General features: G+C 42.0%; 1 protein-coding gene across 2 annotated transcripts in view; it reads right to left on the reverse strand.

Moving 5' to 3' along the window:
• The window catches only part of C2CD3 (C2 calcium dependent domain containing 3), a 39,861-nt gene extending 22,921 nt beyond the window's left edge, over positions 1-16,940 (reverse strand). The window contains exons 1-18 of one of the 2 annotated variants that reach the window (XR_003256540.1): positions 16,722-16,800; positions 15,915-16,072; positions 15,285-15,487; positions 14,635-14,852; positions 14,113-14,245; positions 13,199-13,327; positions 11,812-11,956; positions 11,270-11,439; positions 9,769-9,984; positions 9,477-9,589; positions 7,603-7,721; positions 6,483-6,605; positions 5,132-5,599; positions 3,986-4,137; positions 3,567-3,810; positions 2,829-3,012; positions 1,902-2,082; positions 549-721 (exon numbers count right to left, since the gene is read on the reverse strand). Coding sequence is in view for 1 of the 2 variants with exons in the window: in XM_026085161.1 (XP_025940946.1) it covers positions 549-721; positions 1,902-2,082; positions 2,829-3,012; positions 3,567-3,810; positions 3,986-4,137; positions 5,132-5,599; positions 6,483-6,605; positions 7,603-7,721; positions 9,477-9,589; positions 9,769-9,984; positions 11,270-11,439; positions 11,812-11,956; positions 13,199-13,327; positions 14,113-14,245; positions 14,635-14,852; positions 15,285-15,487; positions 15,915-16,070 (3,127 nt within the window). In the remaining variant the exon portion in view is untranslated. Of the gene's footprint in view, positions 1-548; positions 722-1,901; positions 2,083-2,828; positions 3,013-3,566; positions 3,811-3,985; positions 4,138-5,131; positions 5,600-6,482; positions 6,606-7,602; positions 7,722-9,476; positions 9,590-9,768; positions 9,985-11,269; positions 11,440-11,811; positions 11,957-13,198; positions 13,328-14,112; positions 14,246-14,634; positions 14,853-15,284; positions 15,488-15,914; positions 16,073-16,721 lie in introns of both variants that reach the window. The other variant, XM_026085161.1, reaches the window with a different exon arrangement.
• Positions 16,941-17,446: the final 506 nt, after the last annotated feature.

Below are 17,446 nucleotides of genomic sequence, written 5' to 3' on the forward strand. Positions count from 1 at the left end.
TGTTAATGTTTGGGTCCTGCAGGAAGTCAGATCAGATGGTCTTAACGGCGCCTTTTCATTGCCAAATTTAAGACATAATAGAACTAGGATGGTCTGTTTAACCCAGCCGCCCTCATGCGTGCATTCATTGCAATTTTTCGAATACACTACCGCAGTGTTTCAATACGTCATCTTTATAGTACTGCAGTGACAAAACCAAAGAGACAGATTTTCTTCTGCTGCAAGCAGCTAATTGTTACAGAGCAGCTGAAATACACTGAACCCCCTCTCCTGTCCCAATTTTTCTCTTGGGTTTTTCTTTTGGCCACTTTTTCCAAGAATCTGTCTTTAATTCTTGCATTTTATGGCTAAGCCCTTGCGATGGAGTTGGAGGTTGCTTGAGTTTAATCACCGATTCTTAGCTTGGTATGGTGGTGGTGAAAGCTGGTATGAAAAGCATGCACGGTTGGTATCAGTTATCAACACATATATATTTTTATTCCSCTTGTCAGTGAATACACAGACTTTCACTTTTACATATAAAGTGAAAAACCACAAGCCTTCCTTACCTGACGAGCGCAGCTGGAATTCCTCYGAGGAATCAGTCCTCGGGACCAATGGAAGATTAAAGGTCTGTATCCCTATTTCYTCACGACGCTGCATAGTCACCATGGCACAGAGCCGTGACAAAGGCAAGGTCCCTTTGGCAACCATCTGGTCCCTGACATTTGGATAATAATACCTGGTAAGACACAAAGGAGCAGTGTCGACCGCTGTGTTTTGATGATGACAAAACGATCGTTATTTCTCTCAAGACTGAACACAAGTCGACTTTAATTCGGGGGTCTTCAAACACCGGTTGTTAGTCTCCTGATAGCTGAGGAACAAACTCAAGGAAGCAAACTTCCACAGAAGGAAAAGGAATAAGTGCTCCTGGGTAGGTAACACCACAAACGTAACACCACAAATTTTGCATTAGCCATAGCAAGTCAGGTAGCAGTATCTCAACCAACAACCGGCATCCCAAAGCAAAACAAGAGGAGGATCTGGCACCAAATATTCTTCCCTCTCAATTTCCATTTCATTTTTGGACAAATCCTAAACTTTAACTGATGATTTGTTCCTTTGGCCCAAAAGTGCCTAAGTTTACCCGCCACTATCAGTGAGTGGCTACTGCAAGATTAAACTGAAATCCAATATTTTTCAGGAAATTGAACTAAAGCACAGTTTTTAAATGCCAGGTACTAACATTTGGTAACTTCAACTGCTTTGGACGTTACCAACATTAACGTGAATGTGTCCAGCATATAATAACTCTCATATGAACTTGTGAATTTTAAATAGCTTGGTTTGCTTACTACAGTATGAACAGATTATAAATACATTTTTCTAAAAGAGCTGCCTGTCTCCGTGGTCTCTGCTTTCCGTTACCAGTAATTAGCTTTAGTTGCCAAAGAAACTATGATTTGAGCTTAGCACTAAATGAGATAACCTCATCTTATCTGTAACATAAAACATTGTGCAAATAGGAACAAACGTAAGCTCTGATCCTTTAATGATCAAGGAAGAACATGTGAAATACAAAACAAGATAATATGCAAACATTTTACAGTATATTCTTCTGAAGCCAGTGACTTGTAGTAGGAAAAAACAATAAAATCCTACTGTTAAATGCTACTTTTAGATCACTATGCTGATAAAGCGGAGGAAAGAAAACTGAGAGGACACATTTGCTAACAAAGTCATAAGAAGAAAAGGGTAATCAGCACTTTTTTGGAGAAAAAAGGCCCAAATGTTGATGAGCTCACTAGTTTTTCACTTATTATTAAATATCAATCCTGTAATCAGAGATTTTTCAATACCAGATACACTTCTATCTGTATTGCTGTGACACCTACAAAGAATAAGACCTTATTTTGTACCTGCACCAGACTTCAAACTGGATTCCTCCTCCAGCCATTCCTGGTGCCATAAATGCACTGACTAGGAGCCTCTGGACTGGGACATCGGCAGGAACCAACAACAAATGACGATGCTCATCATGAAAGATGGGATYGGGGACGCACAACGTAGTTGCTGTACGAAAAGCCTTTAACTTGACACCTACAGGTCAAATGAGTTGGTTAAATAGTCAGTCCTGAATTCACAGGCAAGGAGAGAAGCAGAAGACATTTGCGTTGGAATTTATAAACCGAGCATACGCTGAAGCTTCAGCTTTGCGGTCCACAGGCTGAAAAAGCTACTGGTAAATGTGGCTGGAAGCCGACACAGTCCACAGCAGTTGCTATGGAACAGTGTTACTGGTAGTGTTATTTTTCAGAGGAAACACGCATTAGAGATTCAAAGTACTCAAAGTTAACGCTAAGCCCTTTCCTAGAACTGTAATTATTTAAATACTCCTTCATACTTCCAATGAATTAAGATAGCCAGTCTTATTTTGGTGTAGCCATCAAAATGAGCATCTCCAAACGTTTGTGCACGTAAAGCCTTCATTGAATTTAATCGCACACACTCTTAGCGTTTCCCGCGAATCTGTTCTTACGTCTTTGCAGGATCAGCCTGCGAACCACACCAGGATCTTTAACAAAAGGATACAATGTGAACAGATTCAGAACCAGATATTTATTTTACTGGGAACTCTGCCACCTGCCTCAGCTGAAGCGGGCTTTTAATTTATTGACCTAGCCCAAATACAGCTGTACGCTCGTCTTCTGTGGAAAGCAAGCACTGGCTGCATTACGGAAGCTCAGAGAAACACATACTGTTTTACCTAAACGCACAGAACGTTACTAAACAATGTTTAGCTAAAGCAATGCTCTAAATAAGGTGTTATCATCAAACCAACTTACCATCCTCGTGCAGTTCAGTTCCTTGTGATGCACCGCAGCCAGCCTCTTGCACCGGGAAATGGTACTGAACGTAGCAGTCAGCCTCTCCCCAGACTGTGGACTGTAAGGGAGTGAGTCCTTTCACGCTTTCCACGCGGATCTCAAACGCGTGCTCCATCACTTCTTCCCCTTCTCCGTCTAACTGCTGATGAAAGAAAGGAAACCCACGGAGAAAGGAGCACTTTCGAGGAAACTGCATACAAGAGGACTGGGAACACGAGATTCGAAGAAGCCTGAGACGAGGGGTTAAGAACCACCGTCTGCAATTTTCTCCCTAACGTCCACAGAAAATGGGAGGCCTGACAGCAAATTCTTACTCCGCAAAAGCCAGGAACGCAGCACATAAGCATGAAAGCTCACCCACATCTCATTCAAGCTTGGCTGCAAAACCTTTGTGGTACAGAATAAGGCTGTAAGAATTAGAGTTTTCTAGATTTTTTTTTTACTGCGCTTGTCACATAGGTAGAACAGTGAGTGTGCAGGGCAGYAAAAAGGAGATTAATGTCAAGACCGGTGAGAGAAAGCAGGGTAATAAAAAAAAAGTACAGATAAGATACCGTACTTTTGCACAGAAAAGGATCGTCTATAACAAAATTGGCTACAGCAGAGACTGGAAACCACTGGTCTATCAATGAAACCATAGCTAAACTCCTTTTCACGGGTCCCTAACAGCAAGAACAGGAGTTTACTGAACAATACCGTCRTGGGCTTTGTAGGAGGAGGGTCCAGAGAGTGGGCAGGCCGCTGCGCGACGGGAGGTACCGTTCCTTCGTCGTTCTTCAGCCTTTGCAGCTCCACTATCTGATCAGCTGATCCCATAGCCAGAACGACCCTCAGGCTTCCGCTTTTACTGCCGGTAAAAACATCTATCACAGGCATATAGCTGTCCACAGCAACCACCGGATACTGAGCTTGAAGCAGCAGACGGGAAATCTTTGGATCTCTACAGTCGATTAAAACAAACCAACAAATACACACAAATAAATTACGGTGGCTTTCCAAAAACAATTATACAAATGATGCACTAGTAATTAACATAATCAGCTCAGTCAGCTCAAGCACCATCTCATTTCCATCTAGTAGCCCAAGCCAAGAAAATACGGAGCGAATATGTTTACCTGAATGACATGTAAAACTGATGCAGAGGAAGCTTCACTAATCCTAGCAGTTTGTCGCAGCCGGGGTTTCCCATCTTGTTCCATGCCTCRATAATCATGAAGTTGTTCTTCAGTCGCTCCAGATGTTTGGGAGTCAATGAAAAAGGCATCACCTGATGGAGTTCAATCCAGAATTAGTACACAGAACACACTGGAAGCTATTTGCTAAGTACAGGGCATTCTGGTAACACTAGATAATTCCAGAGTGTACAGAATTGTGTTCTTTAGAAATGGGAATTAAAAATTGAATGCGTACTTGTTTCAGAGAGCCGGTAGGCTTGGAAAAGAGCAAGCCAGAAAAATAAATGCGATTTAGATAACGAATGATCTTACGTTAACACCTATCTTAAAAAACAGTTGTTTTTAATTTTAAACGACTATTTACTAAACAGATAAATCACTTCAGACAACTGTTTCAGATGTCTTTTGCTATGTTTTTATGTTCCACTCTTTCAGCTGAAGATTAAGAAGTCTGACAACTCTAATCACTAAGTATTGCGAAAAATAAAAAAACCCACATTTGAGCATCCTGACATTTCCAAAGAATAACGGCCAGAAAAACAACTACAAGCTCACAATATTATTAAAAGAAAAAAACCTGGCTTTGAAACATGGTGATGTTTGCAATACAGCGTAAGTCTGAACTTCTGCTGTTTGCTGAGGAAAGCTCTGGCCCATACCAAGATGAAAACCCAAACTTTTGTGCTGACAAATCTGTTAAGAAGAACAAGAACACCAAGGAATGGAACAAACCAAAATCTACATTTACATATTAGGATGCCATCAACAATATAGGTTATTTCTGTAAAGAAGAAGGAGAAGAAAGGAGAAGTCAACTTCTTTTTCAGTTTTAACCTAGGCTTTCCTGACCATTTTCCTCTTGTACTTCCTAAGTCTCATTTACTATTTGGATGATTCAAGGAACTGCTCATCTGCATTTCAAACTTTGCAGTGCAGCCAAAACAATACTGGAAATACTTTCGACATACCGGTCAGAGCCAAACAGAGAAGTTTCTACATACATAAAAGTAAGTTATCTTTGAAAYACGCTTGTCAGTGTGAAATGGTTCATGTCAAGCAGTAAAACCAGGGAGAGGTGTGACTCGCCTGAGAAAAGTTAAAGGCAGGTTGCGTCGTGCCCCATATGACAGCAGATCTCGTTGCCTCTTCTGTGCTGAGCAGCTTGCAGTTTAAATACACGTTGCAAGAGCCGTGGAAACCACATTCTCCAGCGACAAAACCTTTTCCAGCAGGCACCATCAACAGCACATGCAGTAACAGCCCATCCTCTTCAGATGCAGTTATTTGTGTCATCAGGTTACGGGACACAGAGGTCGATACGGCCTGTGGGAGCTGCACAATCTTTGTGCTGGCCGTTCCCATCTTCTGTGAGTCTTCATGATTGCCAAGTTTCAAAGTGCGAGGGCTTTCTGCATTTACATTATTCCCGTCGGGTTCCTGGAACTCCAGCCGGGGACTTCTTACGGTGTGAGCTGGGACTCGCTGCACAGCCACGGCTGACCTGGCCGCGGCGCAGGTGAAGTCTTTATTGTCAGCTGCAAGCTCTAGCGATACCTGCATTATACGAGCTGATCAGAAGACACGTCCCATAAAAAAGACAAGACACCATAACAAAAACCTCAGGAGAACGCACTGCATACTTTGTTCGAGAATTGTTTTGGATCACTACCCAGAACGCTTATTATTACATACGTGCYGGTCATAAGCTACAATCCTGACTCCAAAATAAACTGTCTGCAGTTTTATCAAATAAAGCAATGATTCAAGTACACACACATATAATTACAGCTGAATAAAGAAGAAATTCAAAACCAGTCATGTTTTTTCACACTYTGTCCTACATCTGAATTGTCTCTTCCCGTTGTCAAGATTTGTAACAGAAACATTAAGATTGGTACAAATAAAGTACGAATGAAAATGTGTGGGTGAAAGCACCAAAAGAAACCCCAGAACAAGGGTTAAAGGAATGCTCAGAACTGGTAAAGCTCTCAAAAGTGCTGTGCAGGACTGTTCTTCCTTCTCAGAGGTTGAACATGCTGGTAGAAAGTCTGGGTGGAGAAGGTAACTCCTGAAGAGACAAGGTGCTACCAGTGACAGGGAGAATCAAACCTCTGTGTCAGGAGAGACCCTCAGCTCATGCCACGTATGGCCCAAGCCACAGCTTACTGACCCTGGTTTTACCCTGCAGCCAAGGGAACGTCACATGGCAAAACCCTTGGACTTGGAGAAGGTTCAAAATATTTATCCAAAACCTTAAGGGGGGGGGGGGAAAAGTTCATGTTTTCTTGTATTGGGTCTACAAACCTTCATCTCTGAGACCTGGCAAATTAAAATAAAGAGAGAAAAAAAAGAGGAGGAGGAGAAACCAAAAGAATACATAGCCAAAATTAGCAACAAAAAGTGGTTCAACTCCAACCCAATGTGGCAAAACACATACCTTAAGCGGTCCAACTTGTGTCTGACCTCCTTCTTCTTCCACGGGTATTTCACAACCGACAGCGAGCTGCTCAGACTGAATAACCTTGCACAACTGAAGGACTGCTGAGCCAACGGCCACTGGCTGAGGACACAGAAAGAATTCATTCTGCGAGTTTTCTGACAGGTTTAGCTAACTAAAGGCACATTGTGAAATGAAAGCCTTCTGAAAGCACGAGGAAGCCGTGTCCAACCGCTTACCCAGCCCACTCGTTTCATGAGTTATACCAGAAGGGATTAAAGGTTCCCTTAGTTCCAATTCCAAGTATCAGTAGGACGAGAGTAAGGGAAACCCCTCCAGGACCTACAGTAGTTCCGGATCAACGCAAAAATGAACATCCCAAATCCTATTAACCAAGTTAGACTTCCAAACTTAAAGATGCAAATTATTCATCTATTAAAAGAAGAGCTCGTATTAGGACAGATGGGCAGATACCTTTGGTGTAGACCAAAACAAAATATAAGCTGAATTAACACTTCTCACTGAATTTTTCACAAGCAGATGATTATGCAAATATGGTTACTTGCACCTATTTACCCCAAAGATCTTTTTTTTCCTCAAATGCACAATTTAAGCCAGTTTCTCACACCTCGCATCATTCCTCTTACCCTAGTCAGAGTAATGATATCAACCGCATCCACATTAACTCATTCAATATTGCTCAACAAGCTGTGTTCTGATCGAAGATTAATACTTGYAACCGATCCAATATCCTTAAACATCAAGAACTCAGTTTTAAAGATGAGGCAAGGACAATTTTTGGGGCCTTTCAGCCTTGAACTCAGAAAAATCATTTAGTTGGGTAGAAAGATTGAACATCGGTTAGTTCAGCTTACAGAATCTGCACGTAATGTCATTCCCCTTTGCAATATCTGGCAACGGATGATTAAGCAGCGGCTCATTCAAACCACCTAGTTYGTCTATTTTGCCTCTGATGGCTGAGACTGCAGTGATCGCAATGAAGCTCTGCAGATAACTTGGGAAAGCTACCACRTTAGGCATAAGTATTTGGAGCAAATCCAAATGCAAAGTCTTGCTTTGCCTTTTAATACACCAAGTTTAAATAACTTTCAGTAAGTACCTTTTTCTGGGTGCTTTTTCTCATGTAGATTTTAAAAGCAAGGTCAGAGCTCCACCAGTGCTCTATCATCGTTCCACCAAAGTGAACAGGGAACACAAACCGCTGTTGAAATTTTACCACTGCAAGGAAGACAGAGACTTATGAGCTCTTATCTGGGTTCAGAGCTAACCTGTCTTTYGAGCTTGACCTGGAATGGAGAAATCTTCAGTCTCTGTGTGGAAAACACGCAGGGTGAGTACAGACACGCGAAGTTCAGGAGATACGAGAGGAAAATGAGGACACTTCTCAGGAGGGTGGACAAATACACAGAGGGCATTTGCATATCTGCCAGAATCAGGGATCAAGTAAGGGTAGGAGCTGAAGGGGAGCCGCCTGTTGCTGGAAYCCTCAATGAGATTTCTCTCGAGGTTTCAACCTATAAAATACGTTGCAAATCTGTAGGCAGTTTACATTTTTTTYGCAGAAGCACCAAATGTTCAACATTAATTGAATATTAATAAACTTTTCTGCGGAGATAATCACTGCTCTGTTATTCACACAATCATGTAATTTTGCGTTACTTATTAACATCAAGTTCAAAGTAAACTGTTCTTCATTTTCCAAGGCCAGAAAATAGCACGAGCATGACAACATTAATATCACGGCAGCATCCAAAGGCTGCAGTTGATATGAAGTCTATGTCATTCTAGCATGCAGTAAGAAATAGCCTTTTCTTCGGTGGGAGAACTCGATCTCATCGTGGTTGATGCATTTCAAGACATATCTGGAGCCAGAAGCAGAGCTGCAAGAATAATCACAGGTCCAGGAGGAAAACTTTATCTGCAAGGAAAGACTGAACAGACTGGTGTTTACTCTAGCAAAGAGAAGAACAAGGAGAAATACAATAACAGTCTTGAAAAAGTGCATTTTTCTTGTCCACAATGGATGAAATAAGTACTCTTATGATGACAAAAATTCAGATTAGACATAAGGAAAATTTTCTAACAGGGCAGCACTTTCATAGCTTGTCCGGAATCTGTATCATTGGGCATCTTTAAGAACAGATGAGATAAATGGCTCGGGAAAGATACTGGTATAGTGGATTGACTAGATGGCTTCTCCAGATTATTTTCAGTCCTTTCTCTTCTTGTAGGTTCCAAAGAGCTGGAATCTAACCAAACAAGACAAACTGCAGGAGGCAGTGTTGTTCTTGTGTTACAAAAAGCCAAGGTTCAGAAGAATTAGATGTTTTGTCTGGACACAAATGGAGAATGTACAACAGAAATGAGAATTACACCCCGATATCTTAAGTACCACCCAGAAAAAAGCAAAGCCAATGAACAACCATATGAGAGAGTCATTTGGAAGTTGCCTTTCTGAATTCCAGTTTCTGGGAAAAATGGGCGGAGAGGATCTGGTTCATGCAGCATTCTCTACTCATCAAGGACAGAAATGTAACCTAAAGCGTTCTCAGGGATAAGAACACTGGTGCCTCTCACTAAAGGGATGAAATGTCTACCGATTAAAGCACAGAACTTGTCAGGATTTTATTGAATCTAGCATCCTCTCTGTGCTCTTGAAGATGTTACGTGATGTATTCCAGCATCTGGAAAAAATTAGGTATTTATTTGATATATAAATATCTCTGATATTTATAAAAGGAATTTACCACCTTGAGTACTATTGCAAAAAGGATGCTATTACTTTGAGACAAAGGAATGGATTTACTGACCTGCTGTTATGCCCCTAGGAAAAGAGAAGTGAAAATCATAATACAAATCACTGTATTTTTTCCACATAGCGAAGAAAATACATAAGCAAATGCTACTAAATAACTGCTAAGAGATGAAGGAGTCAACAACGCTAAATACAAGGGGGAAAAATAATGCCCTTACCGTCGCCTGTGATTTTACTTGAAGCTATTCGAATTACTTCTGTTGTTACGGAGACCTGTCCTTTTTCATCTTTGGAGGCTCCCACAGGAAAGTGGTACTCAACAAAGAAGGTACTGTGAACGAAAAAGTGAACAGATGATTACAAGCCATCAAAAGCCTAACGCTGATAACGAAACCAAACAGAGCAGACAAGCTTCATATCCACAGATTATAAAGTTACTACATAACAAGACTCAGAGAAGTCTAGCTCCAAGGAAGGGGTAACAGGTTGGTGAGAAACAACCCTCCTTACCACTTTTTAACTGAGGCAGGTCTTGGAGGCTTCCCAATTAAGCTTTTCTTTCCCGGTGTAATCTGGGTGCTCTCCGGAGGGATTTTCAAGCTTTCAATGATGACTCTGGCTAGGTGTATTCGCCCCAGCAGTGCCAGCCTATCTACGCTCAAGGACGTGAGACAAGCTTCTTTTGTACAAGCTTCTGAAGGAGCAAGTTGTCTAGCAGGAGAGCAGCTGAAAAGTTAAAACCGAGAATCAGGTCGGCACAAACATTCTTAACAGTATTGACTGAAGGGAAAATCGCAGCTTGGCAGGACGTTAAAAACTGCTCACGGTTCATTAAAACGCACTTTCTTCTATGTATCTTTTTACAACAAATGCGATCGTCTCTGTAACAGAAATCATACAATATGTAATATCGAGTATCTGACCAAAGAAAAAGAACATGTYCAACGTTGCTGGATTTTGAAAAAAGCATATGCAGACCGAGTCCTCAAAAATAAAAGCTTCATTTAATGTCAGATACAAAAAAGGGATAAAATGCAGTTATAGCCGTGGGTAAGAGTCACTGCTGCAGAAGAAGAGCAACAGGATTTTTGACATAATTTAAAATCTCACTTGCGTTTTATTTTTAAGACTTAACTGGTAAACGCTTTTCTGTTGCTACCTCTGGAGAAACGAACTTCACCTGAATATAAAAATAGCAGTATTTGTAAGAAAAGTTTCACAAATAACTGTTTGGAACCGAATCAGAAAAAAGAAGTCAAACCGTATTACTTACTGGTATTGAAATAGTAAAGCTTGGTAACTGGATTTTTGAGAGAAATAGTTACAAGTACATAAAAACAGACAATATAAAAATCATTACTGCTTATTGTAACTCTCCCTGGCTGCTTGCCAGAATCCAGAATTCTTTATACAGGGAATTGTTTGAATGCAAACGAGAGAAAAAGAAACTCTAATGTTACTGGTTTCATTTTGTAAATTAAGTAAAATACCTGGAGGCTTTCAAACAAAACGTGTGACCATATGCTCTCTTTACAGACTTTTAAAACACATTTGGCATTAAAAGAACCATCATTTCAAATCTGATATTTTAGGCACGGCCTTATTATTACATGAAAAGCTGAAAATGTATCTAACTACAAACAAGATGAACTTTATTCCTCACTCAAGTTAGAGGAAAGGCAAAACACTAAAGAAACCAATAATTTTGGTCCCAGAATACATGGTGCTTTTTATTGGTTGAAAGTGTTATTATTAAGCTTATTATATTTTGGGGCAACTCATGAAACTCAGGATTTTTAACTAGATTACATCTCCTTAAAATAGTTTCTTCAACAGCATACAGCAACTCCTGGGTTCCGTCATTCCCAGAGATGCTATAAAAATCCCTCAAAATGGTTATTCATTAGATTGCGTGATAATGACAGAGCATGCAAACACAGCATAATTCTTGCCAATAGTAACTTATAATGAGCAAGATGCTGCAAAACAAGTCACTAATGTAACTATTTACCYGAGTTTAACTTCTGTCTCCTTCACCTCCTGATCACAGGCACTAGATTCCTTCTGTGGACCCTGAAGGTTCGTAGGATCAGCTTTCTTGAGAGTTTTTGTCTTGGTTACTTTTTTGGAAGAGTTCCCCTCATCATCACTGAGGAAATCACTTAAACTGGAATCAGATTTCTGAAACAGAAATAATGCCCATAAAGTATGAAGATAACAATATCACTGTCAAGAAAGACACATAATGGCCATGATAAATCAGGAAAAAGAAAATAAACTTGTGGATTGTATAATTCAAACGGCATCAAAATTTTTCAATCTTCATGGACAGCTGAATCCTAGCAATTGCCAAACTTAATGCCTAACTTCACAGCCYTTATACTATTCTTTTAATAGTATTTGTTTGTAAGCAATGTTTTCACAAGTGTCTGTATGATACTTAATGCTTATTAATACCGAGCTCTTTAGGCCTTTTTTTTCCTTGATGTGTGCTTTTCCRATTTTCCTTCACTTTAGGGATTGCATATCAAGCATCTTTTGCTCGCCACTTACTGGACCTGTGTAAAAAAGATTCTCCAGCAGACTCTGGTCGTAATGAGGATCGTTGAGTTCACTGTCATACACCTCACTCCCAACAGAGAGAGAATCCAGAAGGGAACCTGTCCTGTCCCAGCAGTGCACAGGAGATAAATCAACACTGTGGACACAAGAGAAAAAAACATAACTTAGCGTCATGAGTTCTGCAGACAATTTCATGTAAATTCTGACAACAGTGTTTATTCTACGCTGAATTTGTGCTATGCTGTCTCTTCATACAGCCRAACTGTGCTCGCGCAGCACGGCGCCCAAGCTAATCAACCCTGTGAGGATATCTCTGAACCCCTGCTGGAAAAAAAAAGTGTGTAAATACAYATACGTAGAATCACAGAATATTTGAGATTGGAAGGGACCTCTGAGGATCATCTAGTCCAACTCCCCTGCTCAAAGCAGGGTCAGCTGGAGCAGGTTGCTCAGGATCACATTGAGCTGCGTTTTGAGTATCTCCAAAGATGGAGATTCTACAAAATCTCTGGGCAACCTGTTCCAGTGCCTGATCACCCTCGCTGTAAAAAATATCTATTAGTATCTATCTATGATATCTACTCACAAGTAACTTTATTAAGTTATGGAACTTTTTTAGCAATCAGTAATATTTAAGGACAGTTTACTTAAAAAAAAAAAAAACCAAAAAAACAACAAAAAAACATACTATGTCTGAGTATATACAAGTATCTTTAACACAAGTTTGGAGTGAGCTTGTTTTTTTTGGTTTAAAGGCTTTCTGTGTACTATGAGTTCAAAACCATTCTGTGACCTGCAAACATTTCAGTGTTATCCACTAATAAAATACAGGGGGAAAAGTAAGCACGGGAGACGCGACATGAATTGAAATAGCCATATCTGACACCGAAGCTGTAGACTTCATACCCCTGATTTAGATGGAGGCAATATAAACATCACTTATATTCTTGCTACTCTTCACAAAAAGATAGAAGAATGACATTTTCATATTTGGAGGATCTATCACTATCAGTTCTCTCTACTTTTAACTTAGAGACTGCAAGTTCTTCAGGGAAACATCATATTTGTTTTATGTAGTTTTTAACATTTGAGGACGCAATACATACAGCTATAAAATAACTCAAGAAGTCTTATCAAAGATGGCGATTAGCCTTTCCAACATCATTTTCGCATCAGGTAACTCTGAGCTACGCAGTTTGGCATGCATTAAAGCGGCGTGCAAGCTTAGGTATAGAAAACTTCCTTCCACCATCACTTGTTCATACAATTTGCTTATACATTTCCAGAAATATGGAGAACAAGCAGGGTCAAGAAGCATTCTTTGCACTAACTGAGCAAACAAGGAGAATTTTGCAGTAACCCTCAGTATCACGCTCACCTGCCCAAAAGTAACTGTATCGCTCTCTCTTCAGAGTTTAGGTCAAACTGCTGACCTGAGACTTCAGATGAGAAGAGACGGGGATCTTCAGCAGCGGACACGAAATTCGAGTTCAAGCTTTTGGGGCTCCTGGATAACAGTGATAGCAGTAAAGAGAGTGGTAAAAGGAAGAAATAATTAGTATTTCTGGTATGTTCAAGATTTTAGTCACGGCACAGATAAAAATCAAAGATTATGTACAGCCTTCTCCAGTTTGTAGCTTGACCTGCACGTACACAAAAACTTTCCGTAACAGTGCAGTTCTGCTGCAAGTTTCTCTTGCATAAGAATACTTTTGTCTTTTAAATTTCAGTTTCACTGAAGTGAAAACGTTTATTCAATCTAGTACAAAACAGTAAATTCGAGTTACAYGTTGAAAAGGCACAAAAACTAAGTTTTTTTCCAATCTGCTTAATAAAGATTATACAGAAGAGGAAAACAACCACTAATTCTGAGAACACAGTTATAGATTTAAGTATTCATGGGTATTTTGGCACTGAGACATTCAAACTAGAATATGCAGAAGTATTCAATTTATGCCACTAATTACTTACACTTCTTTGAAAAGCTGTTCTCTGTGACCAAGTAACATTTAATTTACTATATTCCTCATCATACCCTTATTCCTTATAAACACTTAATATTGTTAATATTTCCTTATCAAATAACTATGTATTAGATACAAATATAGCGGAGAAAAAAAAATTAAAGTCAATGATTTAAATCAAGGCATTCTAAATGATGATTTAAATCAATTTACAACATGTAGGCTTGTATTCACATGAAGAATTTAATTTCCCATTTGAATAAGAATCCTAAAATACTTGAAGTTTATGGTTTGGAACTTAAGCTCACTTTCCTCTTTCCAAACTCACTTTGTTTTTGCTTTGAACCCATCTGTCTTTAGGGAAGGAGGCACTTCATTCAGTTCAATCTCCATGTCCGGGGTAGAYTTCATTGCAGAAACAACCATGGCATCACGGAGTTTATTGCCTTGATCCAAAAGAGCTGAAAAAAAGGYGCAAGGATTAAATCTCAGCATTTGAATGTCATTTAAAAGCCGTGCGCACACACAGTTAATGTGCCAGCTACAGTCAGGAAACTTCTGTTTTCTACTGTTATAAAGAGATCTTAACACAGTAGAGATTAAGCWTGCTATACATCATAAAAGGGGCAGTATATCTGGGAGTAAGCGAGAGCAATCCTCTATCAACTCTCCCACTCAAACTTGTATAAATAACTCATCTGTTCCAAACAACACAGCGAGAATGTGCAAAGCATCGCTCTTTCCTCAAGTCTTTAGTCTTTTGCCAGCTGTATCTCTAGACGGGCAGCTGAAATATTATCAGGATCTATTTGATGCGCCATCTAAAGCACGATGCCAAGCGTATACAAACCTGAAAGCAGGTCTTTTGTAGCCGGGTTATGCAAAGAGAGCACCCGCGTGTTTGTTCTAGCAGGTGTTTCAGGATCGGCGCTTGTGGGAAACGACACTCGCTGATTTGAAGGATTCGCTTTTAAATGTTCATCCGGTAAGATCAGATGGTGGCGAGAAGCAGAATAAATATCCTTTATGTTTTCAGAATTCTCTTGAAAGAACAAACGGTCTTTTCCTCTATTAAAAAATGAAACATTAGTTCAGTAACAACTGAAGTGGATCAGTAACAGGATTCAAACCTCTTCAAGGTCTCCCTAGCACTGCAGCTGCTCCCCTTCAGTACTCACTCCAAAAAGAAATGCAACACGTTATTTTACTGACTCCCCTTCTTCCACTCATACCATCAGACAGACAGTTGTACACAAAAGATTGTGGCACCTCTCGTATCAACTAGCACAGCTCGAATTAAGTCAACGTAGGACGCAAATACATTTCAGACAAGAAACCGTCCCTTTAAGCTCTTAATTACTGAATGCTTTGAATTTCATGCAAAAAGCACAATCAAGAAATCAAGCATTCCATAACTCACAAGTGCATTGCCGTTGCTTAAAAAAAAAGATGTGAATGGCAAAATAAATCAGAATTTTACCATAGGGAAAAGAAAGATACCTGGSAGTTGTGGCTCTGCTATTGTCAAGAGACTCTTGGCCAGCAGTCGTCACCCCTGTTTGCCTGGATTGCTGTGAGGGAGCGAGATGCTGGGGCTTGCCGCTTCCCGGGGCGGAAGGAGCGATATCTAAACTTGCATCCGTGGTTGGGATAGAGCTCCTGGTGTCATACATTTCAGGCAGGGGTTCTAAAACTAGCGACACCTGAAAGACAGAATGTGAAAAATTTATGTCAGCATAAATTATCTAGAGCCAGGGCTGCAAAACAGAACAAGATCTTCTTTACCCCACATCTCAAAATCTTGTACAATTTCAGCTCAGCAGGTCTCTGGAGAAACATTAAAACCACCTGAGTATCCACTTTTAAATTCCCTGTTAAAACTCATCCTCATGGTAGAGTCTACAAGCTTTCTTAGTCAAGTTGAACCACTGCTGCCACACATCCTTCTAAACAAAACAATCAACGCTGYCAGTAATTATTTATTTCCTATCTTTAGTCCATAAATATCTTTTGGGCATAAACCAGGTCTGCAGTGCACACAACACAGCTTGATCCCGATACCTGACTATACTCCGAAGTGTTGCAGTAATACACAGGATAATTAAGAGCGAGCAAAGATTCAAGGACTACCTGAAGCTCTCCTAATTTATCAGATGTTGGTGAAACTATGGTGAAAAATCCGCTGATTGGATGGCTGGGAGAGAGCTGGGACAGCCCCGTAATCTGCACGGTGCCAATGGGGAGACGGTCAAGTCTGGTCATCACTTCTAGGACGAGCACACCCATGTCTGCAAAAATTACGAACAGTTTAATTTCATTAACTAACTTCTGACACAACATACTTGGAAGGCTTGTTATGAATAAAAGCTTAATTAAAACTGTTCAGTTTAAAAGATGCTAAAAAGTTAACATAATGCTGTATTATGAGATTATGACATGAGGCAGCAGGTAAAGAAGGATCATACCGATAACGAATTATGATAAATAAGTAGAAGATATCCAGCCTGTCACATACGGACTACTTAAGACCRGTGACAGCAAACACATATGTTAGACACCAGGCTACCAGTTAAAGCAGCGCAGACCTTTCAGGAAAATAAGTACCTTAATAACACTGTAAGATCATTGGAGTATGTTTTTACTCTTCACAACCTCAGAACACTGAAACACAACGTGTTTCATACATATYGATGATGCGAAAAGTCATCAGCTTGGAGCCTGATCTGGAAACTACAGGAGGCCTCAGGATTTCGCAGCCCTGAGCCCTGAACCCGACCAACATCCCGCAGCGATCGCAGGCAGAGCCCAAAGCCCTTCGGCACGGGGACGCGACCTAAACCAAGCTATTCTACGCCAGTAGAAATTGCGGTTTTTCAGCAAGGGGCTTCTCGGCTCCTGCCTGACCGAGCTAAGCGGCTTGCCGGAGGCGCGGGGTACCTGCGAGGTAGGCAGCGAGCTGCCGCGGCCCGCAGCGGACGGCGTAGCGGGCCGAGGCCTCCGCCGCCCCCTTCTGCGGCTGGAAGACGGTCCCGTCCGAGGTCTCGCCCCACCACCGGAGGCGGACGAGGACGGCGGCGGGCGGCTGGCGGAGGGCCCACAGGACTCGGCCCACGGTGCAGCGGAGGAAGCAGCGCCGCGGGCCCCGCACCAGCGGCGGCAGGCTGGTGGGCGCGGGCGCGTCGCCGGTACCTGCGGGAAGGGGAAGGAGCGAGGATCACACGGCGCCCGCAGGCCGCGCCGAGGCGCCCTCCCAACCGTCGCCGCCGGGGCCCGCCGCCACCACCACCGCCACCACCGTGGCCCTGCCCGCCCGGGGGAGCCCGCCGGACCCCACCTCGCCGCCGCTGCGAGCCGCCCGCCTTCGCGGCGAGCCCCTGCGGCCTCCTCTGCCTCATCGCGCCCCGCCGCTGCCCGGCAACCGCCGCCTCGGCGGGACCGCGCCGCCCCGGCGCGCCGCTTCCGGCGCGGCTCCGAGGCGGGACTACACCTCCCGTCATGCACTGCGGCCCCCCCTCCGCACCCTGCCCCTTGGAGACGCGGACTGCATTTCCCAGAAGGCCGCGGGAGGGCGCTTCCGGTGTTGGCCCCGGCGGACTCCATTTCCCATGGTGCCGCGCGGTGGCGCGGGGGGGAGGGGCTCTTCCGGCGGGGCGGAGAGGAGC

Source organism: Apteryx rowi, unplaced genomic scaffold, assembly GCF_003343035.1.
Source record: "Apteryx rowi isolate R43461 unplaced genomic scaffold, aptRow1 scaffold_660, whole genome shotgun sequence".
Taxonomy (NCBI): Eukaryota; Metazoa; Chordata; class Aves; order Apterygiformes; family Apterygidae; genus Apteryx; species Apteryx rowi.